At 42.5% G+C, this 18,603-nt stretch overlaps 1 protein-coding gene across 1 annotated transcript in view; it reads left to right on the top strand.

Moving 5' to 3' along the window:
- Positions 1-6,736: 6,736 nt before the first annotated feature.
- PMEL (premelanosome protein) overlaps positions 6,737-18,603 on the top strand; it is a 13,911-nt gene continuing 2,044 nt past the window's right edge. Inside the window, exons 1-10 of the mRNA XM_018560775.1 lie at positions 6,737-6,783; positions 8,714-8,847; positions 11,008-11,139; positions 11,377-11,523; positions 12,710-12,838; positions 12,920-13,081; positions 14,908-15,288; positions 16,472-17,065; positions 18,117-18,266; positions 18,341-18,434. Coding sequence (XP_018416277.1) covers positions 8,784-8,847; positions 11,008-11,139; positions 11,377-11,523; positions 12,710-12,838; positions 12,920-13,081; positions 14,908-15,288; positions 16,472-17,065; positions 18,117-18,266; positions 18,341-18,434 — 1,853 coding nt within the window. The 5' untranslated portion in view covers positions 6,737-6,783; positions 8,714-8,783. The remainder of the gene's footprint in view (positions 6,784-8,713; positions 8,848-11,007; positions 11,140-11,376; positions 11,524-12,709; positions 12,839-12,919; positions 13,082-14,907; positions 15,289-16,471; positions 17,066-18,116; positions 18,267-18,340; positions 18,435-18,603) is intronic.

Here is an 18,603-nt window from a genome sequence, read left to right as displayed (position 1 = left end):
GCTGCATCCCCCCCCCCCCGCTCCGATCCACCAGCGCTGACGGGCGGAACGGACGGGGGAGGGGGCGGCTACAGCTGGCTCTGCCTCTAGATAGGCAGAGCCAGCTGTCACTCACGCAGCTGGGCGGATCTCGACGTCCGCTCCGGCTGCGGCTGCGGCGTCTCAGTATACCGCGAGCTGTAGCTCGCGGTATACTGAGCTTAGGGTAACGGGAGGACGCTAGTTTGTGTCCTCCCGTTACCCTAAGGAGAACTATGGGGGAAAACACTGACCCCATAGTTCTCCTTTAACTATACAGATTTGGTCAAAAGTGGCAAAAGCTCTCTCTGCCAAATTCCTTGTTGAGTGGGCCTGCAAAACCTCAGGGGGGTGGAAGTTCTTCCTTTTTATATATGTAGGATATAGTTTCTCGGATCCATGTGATGACAGCTCATAGAAGCTTGGAGACCTTGGCCACGGAAAACCCATAACAGGTGCTTGGATCTGTCGTCATTCCAGATGGTGACAAACACATCTGCCTACATCCATGAAATGGAATTCCTCTTCTTTGGCACTTTAAGGATTGTTGTGAAAAGATGATCATTTTTATGGTGAATTTGTTCTCCCCTAAGAAGAGGCAGTTAAGGACGGATATGATTACCATGTATAAATACATAAAACTTATACATAAATGTACTGGGGTTGTCATTGGTGCATTACAGTAACACGCAGTAAAACATGCATTACCACAATGCACCATATCGATGTGATATGTTTATTCATGGTAATGCTGCTCCATGTGAGTTTCACGTCTCACGTGAACTTGCATGTACTTTTTTCCACCGCAACGCATGATATTGCTGTACCATGCATTGTGCTGCATTGCAGAGCTCGATAGCTGGGAGATGCATTGGGGTACCATTCAAATGCACCAGTAACACACGATTAATGCAATGAATGGGCCTTGAAACTTTTAACTTGCAAAGACAATACCGCTCTCACCAGGATGCAGAAACCTTTGTTATTCAGTCACAGCTTGCAGAAACAGATACTGCACAGCTTCTTCTCACAGAGTGTCTCTATACTTTATATGCTGAAGGAAATGCTGTGTTGTGCTGAAAAATGGTGTCAGAGGCTGTTACTGCCAGCAGTAATTGAATAAAGAAAAGTTCCTTCCTGGTGTGCTGTATTTCATTTTTTTGCAAACATTATAGAGTAGCAAGAAACGCACCCACACGGCAGCACCCCACAATGCAAATACTATGCATTTACATGTTTGGTATTTAGTGTGTTAAGGTATTCCACCGGTACATCCTCAATGGGCTGTTTTACGCAACACAATAAGGCTTTGTTTTAACACAACATATTGTAAAGGGGGCCCAACAATGAACTCTCTTCAAAACCTGAAGCTTTTGTACTCAGACAGGGTTATTCACAAAAGGGAGAAGAGTTTGGAGAAGGCAGGAGAAGTGAACAATCTAGGTTTGGAAACATTCTCCTATTCAGCTCACTTTCCAGTTCAGCTATGTTGTCCTAGATTGTTCACTTCCCCTGTCTTCTCCAAACTCTTCACCCTTTGTGAATAACCCTGTCTGTGTCTAGTATTAGCGTGGAGCTTTCTCCAATTGCATAGTGAAAGACTTCCTTGCAGGATCCTGGAATCATGAGTTCATCTCGGCTATAGATCCCTGATATGCTGATTCCCTTGCTTCTTGAATTTCTTCTGTGACTTATGCCCTCCTTACCTGGTCATTGTGTTTTGGTAGGGGTAATTCGCTAGAAAGAGACCAGTTGTGTCATATGTTTTCTATTTTTTTTGTATACTAATTGTTATTTTGATCTGCCTAATACAAAAGGTACACAATATTTACATATACTATCTAAAATGTGAATCAGATAATCCGTACTAAGTGCAATGAGTGCAAACAGGACATGCAATAACCAAAATACAAACACTTGGATGTTTATTGTATGACATGTATAGCAATAAAATGTGTCTCTTGCTAACCCTGCTATATTTGACTGTCTTTTATTAGCTATGATGGTATAACTAATGGGATGGCTTAAAGAGGAACTTTACCCTTATCTTCAAAATAACAACTTTAGGAATGTCTAGTGATGACAATCCGCAAACACATACTTCTACATAATTGCCGGCTTTGTATTCTTTGCATCCATTATTTCTCTTTTCCTCCCAATTCTTCTCACAGTGGACATTTTTACTAAGGGCAGAATAATATATCTCCCTTTACTTCCTGGAACTCTGGTACATGTGACTAGATCATGTGACCATACACATCATCTCATTGGAGGAAAATGCCTTTCCCTGAGATCTTGCAAGATTACAGATGAGATTTCCCAGCAATGCTCTACTGATGATGAAATGCTTGGGCACAGATTACATCACTAATGACCAAAAGGAATAGGAAGTGGAAAAACAATAATTATAAGTAAAAGCAAAATATGTTTATTTAACCAATGAATGTAAGATGATTTCATATCAACATGCAAAGCTGGATGCTGATGTGATTTTTAGTGAATGCAAAATCCGCCGAAAAAAGGGTCCGGTAGAAGCGACTTGCGACCGCGACTTGCGACCGCGACGAGCGACGCGCGACATGGAGTTAAGACAGCTCCATTGAATAGCATTGGCCGGCGACTTCTCGCGATATCGCGCGGCAAAAATGCGCGATATCGCGGCGGAAATCGCGTGATACGTCGCTACATGTGAACGGGGCCGTAGAGGTTGGCGCTCTGCATACTGGCCAAGTTTTTTTGAACTTCTGTGAAAGACCTCTAAACAAGAATGTCGTACTGCATAGGGGAGGGATGTCATTTTACCATTTATTCCTAACTTTCTCCAGTCTAGACATGTTTGGACAAAAGAGGAAGGGATAATACTGAGATATCAGTTTAGTGTGCGCATTTTGAGCTAGGAGACGTACTATTTGAAAGGTCTGTAAAGCTTCCTTTCTCAGGTCAATAGCCCGCTATATGCTGTGCTTTGGGTCACAGGAGGACATTAGTGTATGTCCTCCTGTGACCCTAAAGAGAACTACAGCAAAAAAAGTTGGGACATAGTTTTTTTTTAGAGAGGAAAATAAAGGGGTCTTTTTTTTACTAATTTGCAAAGCCATTCGCCCTACGAATCTTCTGAACGTTCATTCTGTGTGAATAGACACAAAAATTAACATTTGTAGATGTAATTACTTTTCCTATCAAATGTATGTAATGTAATACTGCATTTTGGCCACCAGATGGAGCGGAGGAGCATAGGAAATAAGTATTTACATACATTCGACCTGAAAAGAAAACTTATCAAGAACGTTGTTTTTTTTGTGTCTATTCACTCAGAACAAACATATAGAAAAATTCGTATGGTGAGAGGCTCTGCGAATTGGTTATAAATAGACCCCATAGTGTATTACCACTTTTGCAGTCAAATGTGAGAAACTCCCCCTATATGTTTGTTTTGAGTTCACATTCAGATCATACCTAAAAATAATCATACCTATAAAATATGTTTAAAAAAAAACATGTCTTACCTTTTTAGCTGTTTGCTTGGAGCAGGAATATACATAGGGCTGTATGAGCGGATTTTACGGCTTTGAAATGATGGCAGTGCAAAGCTATAGGACAGACTGGAGGTACAAGATTCAGAGACACTGCATTAAAACACAATAGGGGGGGATTTACTAACACTGGAGCAGACAGAGTCTGGAGCGGTTGTCCATAGTTACAAATCCGATTCTATCTTCAGCTTCAATAGTTATGTTTTGAAAATGAAAGCTGGATTCTGATCGGTTGTCATGCACAGCTGCTCCAGATTTTATTTGCTCAAGTCTTAGTACATTCTATTCATTGGGAGGAATTCCATAATGGCTTGTATGACACATTTAATAGTCCTGCTCCAAATTCAGAAAGGCTTTGTCACCAGTTTCGGTACCTTTACTGACACTTGCAAGACATTCAGATAGTTCTTATAAGTGCCACTATGGCTGTGACAGATTAAAAAATAATTATTGCCAGTTTACAGATTGGAAAACTGGTAATGATTAAGACCAACTCTGATCTGGCATACAGAGAAACGCCAGTGGTCAGAGTGGGGCATGTATGTACTGGAAGATGTCAGGAATCTCAAAGCTTGACATATATTGTTTGCTTGGACACCAGGCCATCAGCCAGCCAGGAGATTCCCCAGCCAGCAGCTGAATGTAAACAAAGGAGCTGGGGATGCTGGCTGACATCATGATATCAGTCAGCATTCCCCACCCCTTTGTTTACATTCAGCTGCTAGCTGGGGAATCTACAGCAGCTGAATGGGGCTAGGGCTGAGACGCAGGCTGCTAAGACACCTTTGGCTGCACAGCTAACAGCCTCTGAGGAAACAATGATTCGGCTAAGTGGGCGGAGTCTAATGGGGATGCTGAGGGATTAGTTCCCCATCAGGTCCACTCTGCTGTTGATTCACAAGAGGCAGTGGGTGGATTCCATAACCAATAGCAGGCTGGCTATTGGCTATAGAATCCGCCCAGTGCCTGCTGTCCACCCACCCACAGTATACAGTAAGTCCTCGGCCGCTTTGCGTGTTTGTGTGACAGCTGCAGTGGTCGGGCAGAGAGCTCAGTAATGCTGAATGGGAACATGTAACAAATATAAAGTAGGTGCTAACCCAATTTGGCTGCAAAAGTGGAAATACACTTTAAAAATTGCTAGAAAATAGCTTTTTTTTTTTCAGCAGAAGTGCCTTTCCCCTTTATACTAGCAAATGTTAAATGAGTATACAATAACTGTAACTATACACTGCCTACAGTGCATGTGCAGTGCAGTGTACACCCCAGCATCTGTAATACAGCCTGGTGTCAGGGATGGTGTAACTCCTGTGCACATGAGCATCAGAATTGGTCACCCAATGGTAGACTTGTGCGCCGTCAAAAAATTTGTTCTGTTTCGATTAGTTTCGGAATATCCGTTAATTCGTATTTCGTAATTCGTAACTGAACTCAATTCGGATTCGGATTCGGACGAAATACGAATTTTCGTTAGTGGCGGGTATATTTTCGTAACGTTACGAACATTCGTTATGATGAAGTTAAAAAGCAAAATACCTTTTGTTAATATTGGAGTGGTAGTTGTTTTTTTTATCCGAAATACGAATTCTGTAAATGGAATTTCAGGAAAATTCGTACGAATTTCGATTTGTAACGAAACAAATCGCACATGTCTACCCAATGGGGATGAGTAACATGGCCCCTGGAAGACCCCTGTGGACAGAGCTGCCAGGGGCAGCCTTGTTCTTCCATCATATAAGGAGCAAACAGGCAGGTGAGTCCCGTTCCACTTTAAGGACCTCTTCACGGTTATGTCTCCCATTACAGTGCGTTAAATCACACGTGTTAACACTTGTCATGGCATGTTTAAATGTGCGTTAAGTCAGCCTATTCATTATGAATGGGCTGCTGAAGAACCACAATGGAGAAAGTAATGCAAGGCACAGTGTATGCGTTGTGTTATGCTGCGGTGCGTTGAGCTCTACTCTACAATGCTTTGGGGTGCCATTTACAAGGGAATGCACTGCAATTCTCTGCAGCTAGAACAGGTGCATTGTCCTGCATTTTGGTAATGTGCGTTGCCACAGTGCCCAAGTGCAAATGGGCCCTACCACTCATCAAAACCTTTATTCTCCATGAGAATGTTACATTATAAAGCCAAGTTACTTAGGGTGTTCTTTTCTATATGCTGACTTAGTTAAAGCTGAACTCCAGGCACAAATAAAAGTCTTGTAGGCTTTGAATTTGGCTTGGCATCAGGCTTTTGCACTCCCTGTACAGCAAAGCTCAGACTGGGGGGTAAGAGAAGCAGCACAAGGGGATAGTCAGTTGTGCTGCAGGGCAAGGAGCATGCTGACAGGAGAAGAGAGCACCGTGACAAAGAGATGAGCTCATCAGTCTACTGCTTCACCTTTCTCCCTCCAGTCACAGGCTGGGGGTGGTGAAGGAGACCTGTGTAATTGTTACTGAACTGCGGCAAAGAAAAATCAGGTCTCCTCTCCTGCTAGGCAGGTCTGTGCTGCATGGCAGAGCTGTGTAAATCTCAGAACTAGGAGGACAGAAATAAAACAATTGTCATTTTTGTATCTTATGTTTGTATTTAGCCGTTTGTCTGGAGCTCAGCTTACACATTTATAAATGAATCCCTGAGTACATAAACTGATCTGAATCCAACATGCACATAAGAGATATGAAGGCAGAATTAGTCAGTCCTAAAAACAAGGGACAGTTCCAAGGGACAGTTCCAAGTACACATCATGAAACGCAAGGACTAACCCTACATACCAGGAGGTGTTGGCAGCTGTGCTATTTAAATGTATCACTAAGGCTGTGTAAGCCAGAAACTTGTCTGCGGTTGTCTAATATATTGATGCATGAGGAATAAAATGAGTGTCAGCCGTCTATCCTGTTTTATTTGACTCTATGTTGCAGCATTATTATTATTATTTGAATACATTATCCATTATTATGATGGCTTTATTTTCACAGTTATCTTTTGTTAGGTTTCTGTTTGTTCTGTTATCTTTTCTCTCTCTATACATACATTATATATATATATATATATTTTAATTATTATTCATACTTTTTATTTCTATTCATAATATTCTAAAAATAAAAGAATGAAGTGCAGAGATTATAGATCTGAGCAGGTCACAGTTCAGAGACATCAAAGGATCATGTGACCTCTAATCATGTGACTTTAGGACCAGAGCCTTTCATTAGCAGTCTAGTCTAATGAAGTGTAAAAGAGCAGGTGATGCAGGTCTGGAATCTGAGGCCTGACTATAAATCAGGCACACTGTGCTAGATGTTTTAGACCACTCGCAGGGTAAGTCTTTTGGGGGGGGAAGAAGCACAACAACAAAACCTGGAGGGTTTGCAGAGATTTTGTATTTAACTTCCAATAATTCATTTTTTTATAGCTTATACCAGTGAGTGTAATTGTGATCATCTCCATTTTGTGTTTGTAAAATTCTTTTTTGGTCCCCCCCATCCCTATAAATAGAAACTTGTGTTTAGTGTGTTCTATACAGTGATTTCTATTTTGGGAGTTGCATGTCCCTTCTCTGGAGTTTCTCTGGCTTTCAGACATTTAGGTTTTGTGTTGTCTCTAGTTATTAATTTTTTTGGTTTCTGAAGTAAAGATCTACAGAGGTACATTTTTAGGACCACAGGAATGCTGGCTGATACAATCCCTTTGTTCTCCATACTCATGCAGCTATGTGCACTTAGTAACAGCTACTGTCATCTTTGGATGGCCAACATCTTGTTTTATGCAAAAGTTGGACTGAGACAAATTCTTTTATTTGTTTGTATGGTTTTTACTTGTGTTCAAAGCATCAGCTGTATGAGGTCCCTATTTTCAGCTATCGAGTTGTGTGCGCAGTAAAAATCAAGTGCCTTTCAATTGGGTTTAAGTGAAATTTTGGGTGAACCTGTAATATGCAGTTGGAATTCAATAATTCCTGCTTTTGCCTAGTAAAGGTTTGTGATTTATGGTCTTTTGCACTGCCCTAACTAATGCAATTTAAGATGGCCCATTTATTGCTAATGTCATGTTTGCTGGCCAACAACCATGCTTATATGGTGCAATGTGCGCGTTACTGCAGCACACAAGTCTGAGACTGTTTCCTAAAATGTGATTATCATGATTAGCAAGGTGTGTGCTACAAGAATGTCTAGCCACAATGGCATTTCTTTGGTAGCTAGACCGTAAATGTGTCTTTGACCTATGAGCTCTAAGTAGTTTGCCTGGACTTCCTCTTTAATCTAGGTAAATCTTGCATGCATAAACAGTCATTCGAATTGCAGCATGTAGGGTACACAGGTATAATTGAGCAAAGTCAGAACTGATCTGCTTGCCTTTTGTACGTATGTGACCTCAGAGGGGCAGAATCATAACTTGTCTGCCCATCTTATAGCTGGGTGGATGCTGTTGGTGTGGCTCTATCACCACTAGATGGCGGTAGGGAGCATAGGAAATTTATGCGCTTCTCAGCGCCATCTAGTGGCAGTATTGACCATGTGAATGGCATTCACCGAGATATATGTTGGGCAGAAGATTTATAAATCTGCCCATAATGTTGAAGCCACTGGATTAGCATGACTTTCAGGCAATTTGAAATTCCATACGTCTCTCAACTAGCTCCTTTTAAAGGAACTTGTTTTTTGATATATGTAGATCAATGGTGCTGACCTTATGACTATGCCAATTGTATGAGAGGGAAAGACTCTGACTACTGGGCTGTGTACTTGTCCTCGGTTGGTGGCTTGGCATATTAAAGCCAGAAAATCTGCATGTCAGCCAGGCAAGTAGCATTGTTGAATGGCGAGGTCAGCAATGTAGCCTGTTCTCTCCCAGCACTGGCTTCCTGTAATGGTAGGTGGTGACTGTTGCAGCAGCTCCCTATAGAGTACAATTTATAGCTGACCAGTGATAATTTGTCATATCTACTGGTCTATGGCTGACCTTTTTATTAGGTGCCTTTTTTTACAACTGGTTTGTCATGTGCAGGAAGATAATCTATATATTGGTTTGGTTTACATAAGTATTACACATGATTTATGGAGAAAATCACATGGAATATCTTGCCTGGGGGGGTCAACTGTCCACTGTGTGTATTGTGGCTTATGAGATGAAGAGGTGTGACTATGCTAATAAGTGCCTGTTGGATATTTTATAGGGACCTTTTATTGTTTCTTTCACTTTGCTGGAGTCCTGGTTGGGAGGTAAGACTGACTGAACGAGACAGGATGCGAGGAGCCTGGAATTTGGCTGTTCTCTGGATGCTGTTTGCTGGCATAGAGGCTCAGAACAGTGAGTATAGAACGATGAATAACTTTTTTTTTTTTTCCTTTCTCCGGGTCCAGGATTTTTTTTCAAGTAGCACTATGATTGGTAATGTGAAAAGCTGCACTGTAAGGACACATTTTTATTTTTTTTCCCCCCTTGTGTTTGTATGCACCCAAACTATACAAGTTAAAATATGCAATAAATAGAATTGGGGAGGAAATACACACCTCAAATGTTACCATGTTGTATAAAGTTTAGGGTTCTGGAACATGCAGAATGAAAAGTTTCTTTTGTATAGAATACGCACGAAGAAAAATAATCATAGTATGGCCGTTATTGTTTGAGGTGGACAGCTGGTGACGTTCAACTTTTTTTTTATTTTTGGGGCGGGGGCATACAACACTTATGATCGCTCGTTCGCTCTCGCTCGTCTATTATGGAGCATGGACATGCATAACTCTAAGATAAGGTTCTGTTATGACAAAGCAGTGTCACTCTTAAGTATCTAAGAAGTATAAGAAGCTAAAGGGCTAAACAAATCTCCACCTGTAACTAAATACTACTTCTGGGTGGACTGACCCATTAATATACTATCCAGTATGAGCAATTTTCTAAATGCTAAGGGCCTTTTAAGAAAAACTAGTACTAGAATTGACATTTGCAAATGGAAGGCAAGAGGATGGAAATGTTTAGATGAACTTGCTGTTTTTGATTAAACAATGCCTAGATAAAAGTGCAGTTTAGAGCACTTGGCTGTGGCATATGTGCACCCATAAATCTCAAACTGAGTCTTTAAAATGAAATGTACCAGGATCTGGTGGCTGTTTGATGGAACAGCAACATTTTCCCCTTGCTCAACCATACACCTATACTTGGCCTTGCCAATCGGGGCAGATATATGAATGCCTGTCTTCTGACGGGAAGGGATTTTGTGGTGGTGCAGTGTCTAGGATCACTATGCTCTGATTCCCAAGTCTCTAAACATGCATGAAATATTGCACGCTTGTGTGCCAAGGAGCCTTTCTTCACTACAGTTGTCATTGGCTGTCTTCAGGTAGAGACTGAGGTCTTCTCAATGGTGAGCTAAGGAGATTTCCTCCACTACAGAAATCTTGGGTGTCTATAGGTAGTGAAAATTGAATTTCACAGCTCGTGCTGGTCAGAGGGGACCTGGTGTGGGGGGGGTCAAGACTTGAGTGAGATAAAAGTGAGACTATAAAGTGTTTTTAATAATTGACAAGCACACTTGTGAATTTTAGATGTCGTCGTCTCTTCTCCACAAGGTTATCTGATCTTGCATACAGCCCTTCAGAATCGCATGGTTCTAGGCTTCTCTGAATCATGAACCCTTGCTGGTGTCCTAAGGGGGAACTGCTAAATCTCTTCCAGATTATGTTAATATAGTAAAGGTTACATGACATGCTGAACATGTTTATACAGTTTGGTTATTATAACCTTTATTAAAGTGTACAGAACCAAGATTTATTGACTAAATGAAAGCTATACTAAAATATGAAGGCTGTTATTGTTTACCTTCTGAAAATTGTAGTTGCCTTGCTGCCTGGTTTCAGTATTTTAAGTAACCTACCCTAAGTATTAATGCAGATCAAAACTTCTGATTCGCAAGTCTGAGCAAAAGACAGCCAGATGACTAACATTTTCAGAGTAACGATCTGAAGTGGCAGCCTATTTCTCTCGGTACCACTTTCCTTGCATGTGGCACTTTGCAGCCTGATAACACATCAATAATAAATATTTGGATGCTAGTACTGTTCCTTTGTTATTTGGAGTAACCTAATTCTGGCTTTCCAACTGTAAGCTTACATGGAGGAGGGCAGTATGGGGTCGGCAGTGCCATCATCTCTACTGTTCCAGACAGCATCAGGTCAGATGCCTCAGCTGAGTGTCACATGTAGCATTCCAAGAGGGATTGAATGGCCGTGTGACCCATCTCTGCCTGGAGCCCCTCAGCACGATTCCAGTATGCACATCACATGCTGATTCCAGGGGCTCTTAAGCCAAGAAGTCTGACGGAAAAGGTGGGGTCGGACCATAGTCTGAATCAATGGAATTTGTGTGCTAGCATGTGACTGCTGAACTGCAAATGTATCAAAGTGTGTGAGAAAATATCTCCTGATTAAACTGAAATTCAGTACAGGACACTACGTATGCTGTTTATTACAGGGTCACGGAGTAGGGTTCAGCAAAGCAAACAAGAGGTGCAGAATAACAAGCGCCCTCCCTTCAGGTCATGGAACAGTCAGATGTACCCCATCTGGAAAGGCAGTGAAGCCCAGAAAAGGGACTGTTGGAAAGGTGAGACAGCCAGACTCCAACATAGTATGTGTCATTGTGAGATTTTATTTATACCACTGATCCAAAGATCTACTAAATCCATTTAATGTTGTAATGTTAATGGCCTGGCTCTTAATGGAAGGATGGAGTCTCTCTTGATGGTCCAGTCTCCTCTGCGAGCGAAGTTCTGAAAACTTAATTTTGTAACACAGAATGCCTTAAGTGTTTCTAATTAAAAAAACATCTTGCTTCATTTAGGAGGTCAAGTGACCTTCAGCCTCCGTAATGATGCCCCAACTTTGACTGGTGCCAAGGCCACCTTCTTCATCCAGCTAAACTTCCCGCAGAATCAGACAGTGCTGCCTGATGGACAGGTTATCTGGAACAATAACCGCACTGACAATGGCAAGTATAAACAAACCTACCATATAAATAGAAAAATCACCTGTTGGGGAACAGGAACGTCATCTCTGGTAAACTTGGGAGAACAGGTATGGAAGACCTATTGGCTTTTAAAGATGTTGGTCATAGAATGTCATCCAGTTCTATACTAAACTACTTGGTGGGCCACCAACCCAGAAAGTATTCAAGACAGGAGTTGGCAGATATTGGTCACAAGAAACCTGGAGACTGCCATAAAACAGTGAGATTTCCTAAGTGAGGAGAGTTCCCAGGTGAGGGCTTAACTATCCACACGCCCCTCCAACATGCATTGCTGTACAAAACCACACATATGTTCCACTGTCCTTGCTCTATTCCAAAAAAGTTTCAACTTCTACATTTCATTACTGTTTTACTTGCTTTGAGGTAGACTCACTTGAAAAAGTAGTCAATTAGAATGACTCTCCTGGAGCCTGCATTTTTAATTATTTTTTTTTCCAGTAAAATGCAATATGTTGCTGGACTTCCTAAATCTTGTTTTATTATTTTGAAAGGCAATTTTTATTTGTCATACTGTCAGCTCAAATAGGAACACATCCTCTCGATTATATGTGGTATATTAACCGTACCTTTATAAGAAGGCATTTTGGATGTACCATGGTTAGGACTGACGGCAAAGAAAAGTAAAAGATGTCGGATGCAAGTCAATAGTGTGGGAGAAAGGGCCAGCAGATTAAATATGTCTCATCAGGACAACGGGCAATAGAGAAATGCATCAGATGTGAGAAGGAATGGGGGGACTGAAGGAGAGGGAGAGAAAATGGATAGGAAGGGTAGGCATGAGAGTTTTGATGATTGGGTCCCTGGAACTATAATTGTAGCCTGGCATTTAATTGTTAGCTGAGAATCTCCCTTGTCATTGTTTTTTTTTAAACAAATCTGAGGAATCTAGTCAGAGCGAAGACTGTATTAAGTAAGGTCACTAGGCCAGTATGCCTGGAGATGGAATAGAACTATCTGCTTGCTTCATACTAGTTCTTTTGATGGGGAGATATTTTTTTTGGGGGGGTGTATGTGGCAGTGTATTGAACTCTGTGGTAGAGAAGATGGACTGGGGGACAAACCCTTATAGAAGGGATAACTGTTTGCTATTGAGTTTTAGATTTGCTAACTGTACACCAAGACTTTATAACCTCTCCTTGTAACATAGGTACCTGGGCTCCCATTTACCCTGATGAGGGAACAGAAGGTTCTGAGTGTACATTTCCAGATGGCAGTCCATTCCCACGTGATTCTGACAAAAGGCGCAGCAAGTTTGTTTACGTTTGGCAAGCATGGGGTTAGAAATATATATATTTTTTTCCCCTTCTCTCCCCCACCCTCTTTCCCAGTTAACTATGTATGGGTTTCTCCCCCACAGGGAAGTACTGGCAGGTAGTAGATGGTCCCTCCTCCAATCTAACAGTGGATACAGATGACATTCCCCTTGGCTCATACACAATGGAAGTGGTTGTGTACCATTATCGTGGGCGACAAAAGTTTATACCTATTGGCAGCAGCACCTCTCAGTTTGTAATCACTGGTAAGTAGAATTGTAGTTTAACCAGGATGATTTTACCCCACTAATGAACTAGATTAAACTTAAGTTCTTGCTTATATCGGGTTTTTGTAATGACCCAAAAAGATCAAGTCTTGTTTACAATATACACCTGTCCAGTATGAGCAGTTCTAAAGCTCCACTGACCCTCCAACAGTAGTTTTCATTGTTGGTGTGGCAGACCTGATCCAAGTGAGGTGGATCGGGTGCTGACAAACACCCTTGTTGCAAGTGCACCCCTAAAATTACTGAAAGCTATTGGCTGCATGCACTTATTTTGTTTAGGAAAGTAGTTCACCACAGATTTGCTATGTGCTGAAGTCTAGAAACCTGGGACTGCATTTGGCACGGGCTGTTTGCCTTAGGTTTGCTTTAGGTTCTGCTTGAAATGTCAATGTAAATGGACACCCTTTTCAGCTGCATCAAAGCTTAGTGACATTAAACCCTCAGATTTTTTAACATAAACAATACTGTAATGTGTGCCTTACTGTAATCCATGGTTGTTTCCCTTCTCTTTGCTGCTCTTTCTTTTAAATCCTCATGTCTTCTCATGCTTGGGGAGAACTTCCCTTTGCAGCTGAGTGCCTCTTCCTGTAGTGCTGGCTCAGGTTGCAAACCTACAGACACCATGTAGCCATTCCAGAGACAAGGCAGTCTGCTGCAAAACAGACATTCTGCCCAGCATGAGAACAGATACAGATTTAAAAGGAAGAGCAGCAAAGAAGGAAAAACTACCATGGATTACAGTAAGGCGCACATTACAGTATTGGTTTATGTTAAAAAATCTGTCACTTTAATACTACATATTAAGGCAGTGGTTCTCAACCTTTCTAGGGCCGGGACCCCTTAGTAACATTTGCCAAGTTGTGGTGACCCCCAAAGGTAAAATTTAGGGATGACGCGACATCTGCAGGCGTGGCAGGAGAACTGACACTGCTGCGCTAGGAGAGAGCTGAGGAGGACTCTCACCTTGCACAGCGACCCACAGGTTGAGAACCACTGCTATAGGCAAAGACAGGACCGGGCTCTGCAGCTGGAACTAGAAGAATTGGATTTAAAGTCTGTGGCTATATAACGTATGAGGTACATACTCAGCAGTACTGTCACTGATAGTGATGGGCTCGGGCGTGTTCGCAGCTCCAAGTGCCGAGCCCGCCAGGAAGCTGACAGCGCGCAGTGCCAATCACAGGCACTGAGACATTTCCTGATCTCTGCAGCTGCGGACCGGGAACATGGAATGCATAGCTAGAGGTGTGTTTTTACATATTTTTTTTGCTTGAATACATACATATTGCACCCGCCCTCTGCTGCTGTCAATCACTAGAAGGGGACCTGATGGAGAACTTTTTTTTTCTCTAACTTACGGCGGCCCCCGATTAAAAAAAAAAAAAACAGAGCAGAGAAAGGTCCCGACCTTTCCGGGAGAAGTGTCTCTCTCTCTCCCGGTGGCCAAGAGCCACTAGGCGACCCCTGGCAAATTGTCATTCGACCCCTGAGGGGGTCCCGACCCACAGGTTGAGAACCACTGTATTAAGGTATAGGCATCCTTTCATGTTAGTTTTTGGGTTGTCAGAGCATGACTTTGTAGCAAAGTACAACCCACAGTATCTAGCAAGTACATTTTCATTAAACCAGTCCCAAAGTACCTGCAATACATCTTCAGCAATCCAAACTAGTTCCCTACTAAAACTGTTGGTTGGTAATAAACATATGGTGCGGTCCATTACTTTTTGTTTCTTGTAGACTTTCTGCCTATGTAAATCTTGCAAGATTTGTAACATTGTCTTTCTTTGTATTCCTATTTCACACAGATCAGATACCAGTTTCTGTATCCATATCACAAGTTCTTGATCTGGACCAGGAGGACCAGCGCTTTATTCAAAATAGAGCAGTGGCCTTCTCTGTAGCAGTTCATGACCCAAGTAACTATCTCCAAGCAGCTGATATCTCCTTCTCCTGGGATTTTGGAGATCAGAGTGGTACATTTATCACCCGGAACACAGCGGTCACCCATACATACACTACTCCTGGTGTATTCAAAGCAAAAGTTGTTGTGCAGGCTTCTATTCCAATCACTCCATGTGGAAGCACTGCTGCTGTGATGACCACGGTACAGGTGGTGACCTCTACAGCTCTACCGCCTGAGCCTTCAACAGGAGCTGCTACTGCTACCACAGCTGGAAGACAAACGGGTATGTTCTACAAGCAGTCCCTATGGTATGATGTGTTGTATTTCATACTTTAAAGTCTCAAGGCAAGTCAAAATAGACAAGTCAATGTATACTATCTGAGACTCCCTTTTTATAGCTCACTATACTATCCTTTCCCCACCTTAAAGAATTTGTTTTTAAACTTTTATAAAGTAGACCCATTATATAGCATTTCCAGAACACTGTTGGATGTATGGAGGTTTTTGCCCCAAAGAAAACACCCCAAAAGCTATTTTTTTTGAGACCTTTGCTTACTGAACAAGAATACAAAATCAATGGCGTTATTACATTAACGTGTGTCATATGATGACAAATCTGCAGGTTGTAAATTACTAACCTAGTGCTGTCCACACTCGTGGATCCCCTGCTGATCAGAGCAATTCAGAAAGGATGTCACTGTTGTGACGCCCTCTGTCTGTCCAGCTCCCCCCCCCCCCCCCCCCCCCCCCCCTCACTATCTTGCAATGGAGGGGGAAATCAACTTGCTGGACTGATTATGGTCTATTGGGAGTTGGATGTAAAAAATACCTTGGTACCCATGATCTGCCAAGATAGGTCTGCCTGTTTGGTTTGCTTTTCTGCACCTGGACAGAGTTGGGGGTAATTGGATGTAATGGACACATCTGCTTTTTTTTTAGATCTGACTGCATATAGACTAAAACTGGGCTTCAGTCGGATCTGCCTGATAGACTGACAGGCGGACCTGATTGGAATGCCAGCTGAAAGGGACCTTAGGTAAAATTGGGGGAGCCCCTAACCTATTTTGTAAGTGACTGCAATGCTTGTGCCAGGATCCTTGACCCCTTATGAAGATGAAAACAAACTTTATATTAGTACAACAGTACATATCTTTGCAACTACTTGGGGTGTCCAGGTGAATTATACCTTACATGGGATAAAAAGACACCAGTCCATCACGTTCAGGACAAATTGGGCCTTTGGTAGTAAATGTTAATACACCACTCCTGGCCCAATTGGTAACAAACATCCTTTTAAATTGGGGCATGGTAATGAAACCTCTACAACTAATCGCCAAAATTAATTCTGCTCCTGACATGCATGGGGATACCACATGTGTACAGAACTTGTTTGCACTTAGTGGGGCCAAGAAACCATAGATCTGTTTTTATATTATTGTGCAGATAACTTTAGGTTTTATCTACAGTTGCACCCAGTACTGCTGCAGTCCCCATTAACACAACACTGGACACAGAAGCAAACCTCTTGGTAACTGTGGCTTCCCTAAATGAAGAGGTTAATGTGGAACCAGAAGACGACTCTGTGATTGCCACGGCTGTTGCTGAGAATGTGGAACCAGAAGAGGACTCTGTGATTGCCACTGCTGTTGCCACTGCTGTTGCTGAGAATGTGGAACCAGAAGACGACTCTGTGATTGCCACTGATGTTGCTGAGAATGTGGAACCAGAAGATGACTCTGTGATTGCCACTGCTGTTGCTGAAAATGAACAGGCCTTGCCAGCAGATGAGGAAGCTGTGACAGTTGTGGCCACAGAAGACACTGCAGCTAACCAGGATGCAGTAACAGTAACTCAGCCAGAAGCTGTGGTCACTGAAGAAGGCACAGAATCTCCCCAAGAAGTAATTCCAAGTGAAGCATCTGTTATGCCAGAAGTTGTACCATCCGATGCTGCTCCAGATCAGACTGAAGAAAATGCAGCTCAAGATGCTGAGGGCACAGAAGGTGCTTCAACAGTTACTGAGGCTGTACAGAATGTAGCTAGTGCTGTACCAGAACAAGGTAGGTGTCTAAGTTTTAAATCTCTGCATACTCTCTATTGAGAAGACCTGTGTAGTATCAAAGCATAGGTGTGCATAGCATTCCATTAGGGTGTGCGCACAAAGTACAAACATGCATTATATTATTTTTGTCCCGTCCCCCCTCCTAAAGTAATAGACTATTAGGACAGTGGTGGAGTGCCCGGTCACACAGCTGCAAAGCTGTGCCCCGGGTGGTTCTACCACTGACTCAAAACTAGGGAAACTACAAATCCCAGCAATACATTATACAGCAATGTTTTCCTCTATAGCTGAGGGAGAGATGGTGGAAAGGAGAGACCCTACTTAACGGCCATCTGGAGGACTAAGTGGTAAGGATGGAAGCGTGTACCCTGGTGCCTAGTAGCATCCCCCAAAGCTTGCCCTGCTGGCTGCTTTTGCACTCCAAGTGAGGGCTGAAGCTTGTGGTGGTTAGGGTGTGCCCAGGCACTCCCAGCACACCTATGATCTCGGGAGAGGGAGAGGAGATCTAGTGTCATCACAGATACTTCCATTTTTAAAGCTGACCTGCTACAGTGATAAAAAGTCTTGCATGATGCAGCATACCCATGCCATGTGGGGAAGATGGCACTTGTGAGTAAATTGCCAATGGAAGCTTCATGCTACTTGACCTTTCCAGGGTCTGGTACTGAGACTACACATTGGTCAGCTATTGGAAGAAAATGTGGGGGGAAAAAGTCCTTTGGACGGATTACTAAATTTTAAAACAAAGTGGTACGACCCTGCAACACCAGCACCTGTGAAGACATTGGATAATAGAATGGGTGTCCTGAAAAGTTACCTGCTTTTCTGGGCTAAATGAGGCACCAACATTGTTTTATTTTTATGTAGGGGACTCCTGCAGACCAAACAGTCTTTTTGAAATTGTGATAGTTTAGTAGGGGGAGATGACCAAAGTTTTGTGTTTTTACCTCTAACTTTTTTAATATGATCTGCACACAGGTTTATGACTGTATGGTAGGTTAACTGGTCCAAAGACTGCTTTGCTGATTTGCATTTTGTAACCTCTCCAGCTACAACAGAAGTTGTGTCAAATGAAGCTGTAACAGCCACCGATGCTAATGAAGTGTTGCTGCTTGCCAAGCGTCAGGCACCAGAAGGACCTCTTGTAGGCTGTTTGCTTTATCGTTATGGAACATTTGCAGCTGACCTGGATATTGTCTGTAAGTCTTTGAGATAAATGTTTCCCTCACGTTTTGTGGGTCTGATCTTAATGATGCATTTCTGTTTTCAATAGCGGGCATTGAAAGTGTACAAATTGTGCAAGTGGAGCCAGTTATTTCAGCCGGGCTTGAAAATACAGTGGACCTTACAATCACATGTCAAGGAAGGTAAGGATTCAATGAGGCCAGGGACACTTGGTGTCAGTGTTTGAAATGCAATGACTGACTTTAATGCTGCTACATGAAAAATGTATATCCTTCATACTTGGTAAGTACAAGATGTGTAGAACCTGTGAATCTCTAGTGCTCAAGCTTCTCTCCCCCCCCCCACCCCCCC

Source organism: Nanorana parkeri, unplaced genomic scaffold (assembly GCF_000935625.1).
Source record: "Nanorana parkeri isolate BGI_ZX_2015 unplaced genomic scaffold, ASM93562v1 scaffold478, whole genome shotgun sequence".
Classification (NCBI taxonomy): domain Eukaryota; kingdom Metazoa; phylum Chordata; class Amphibia; order Anura; family Dicroglossidae; genus Nanorana; species Nanorana parkeri.
The sequence above is the reverse complement of the archived record's forward strand: the minus strand, read 5'-3'. Positions and strand labels throughout refer to the sequence as shown.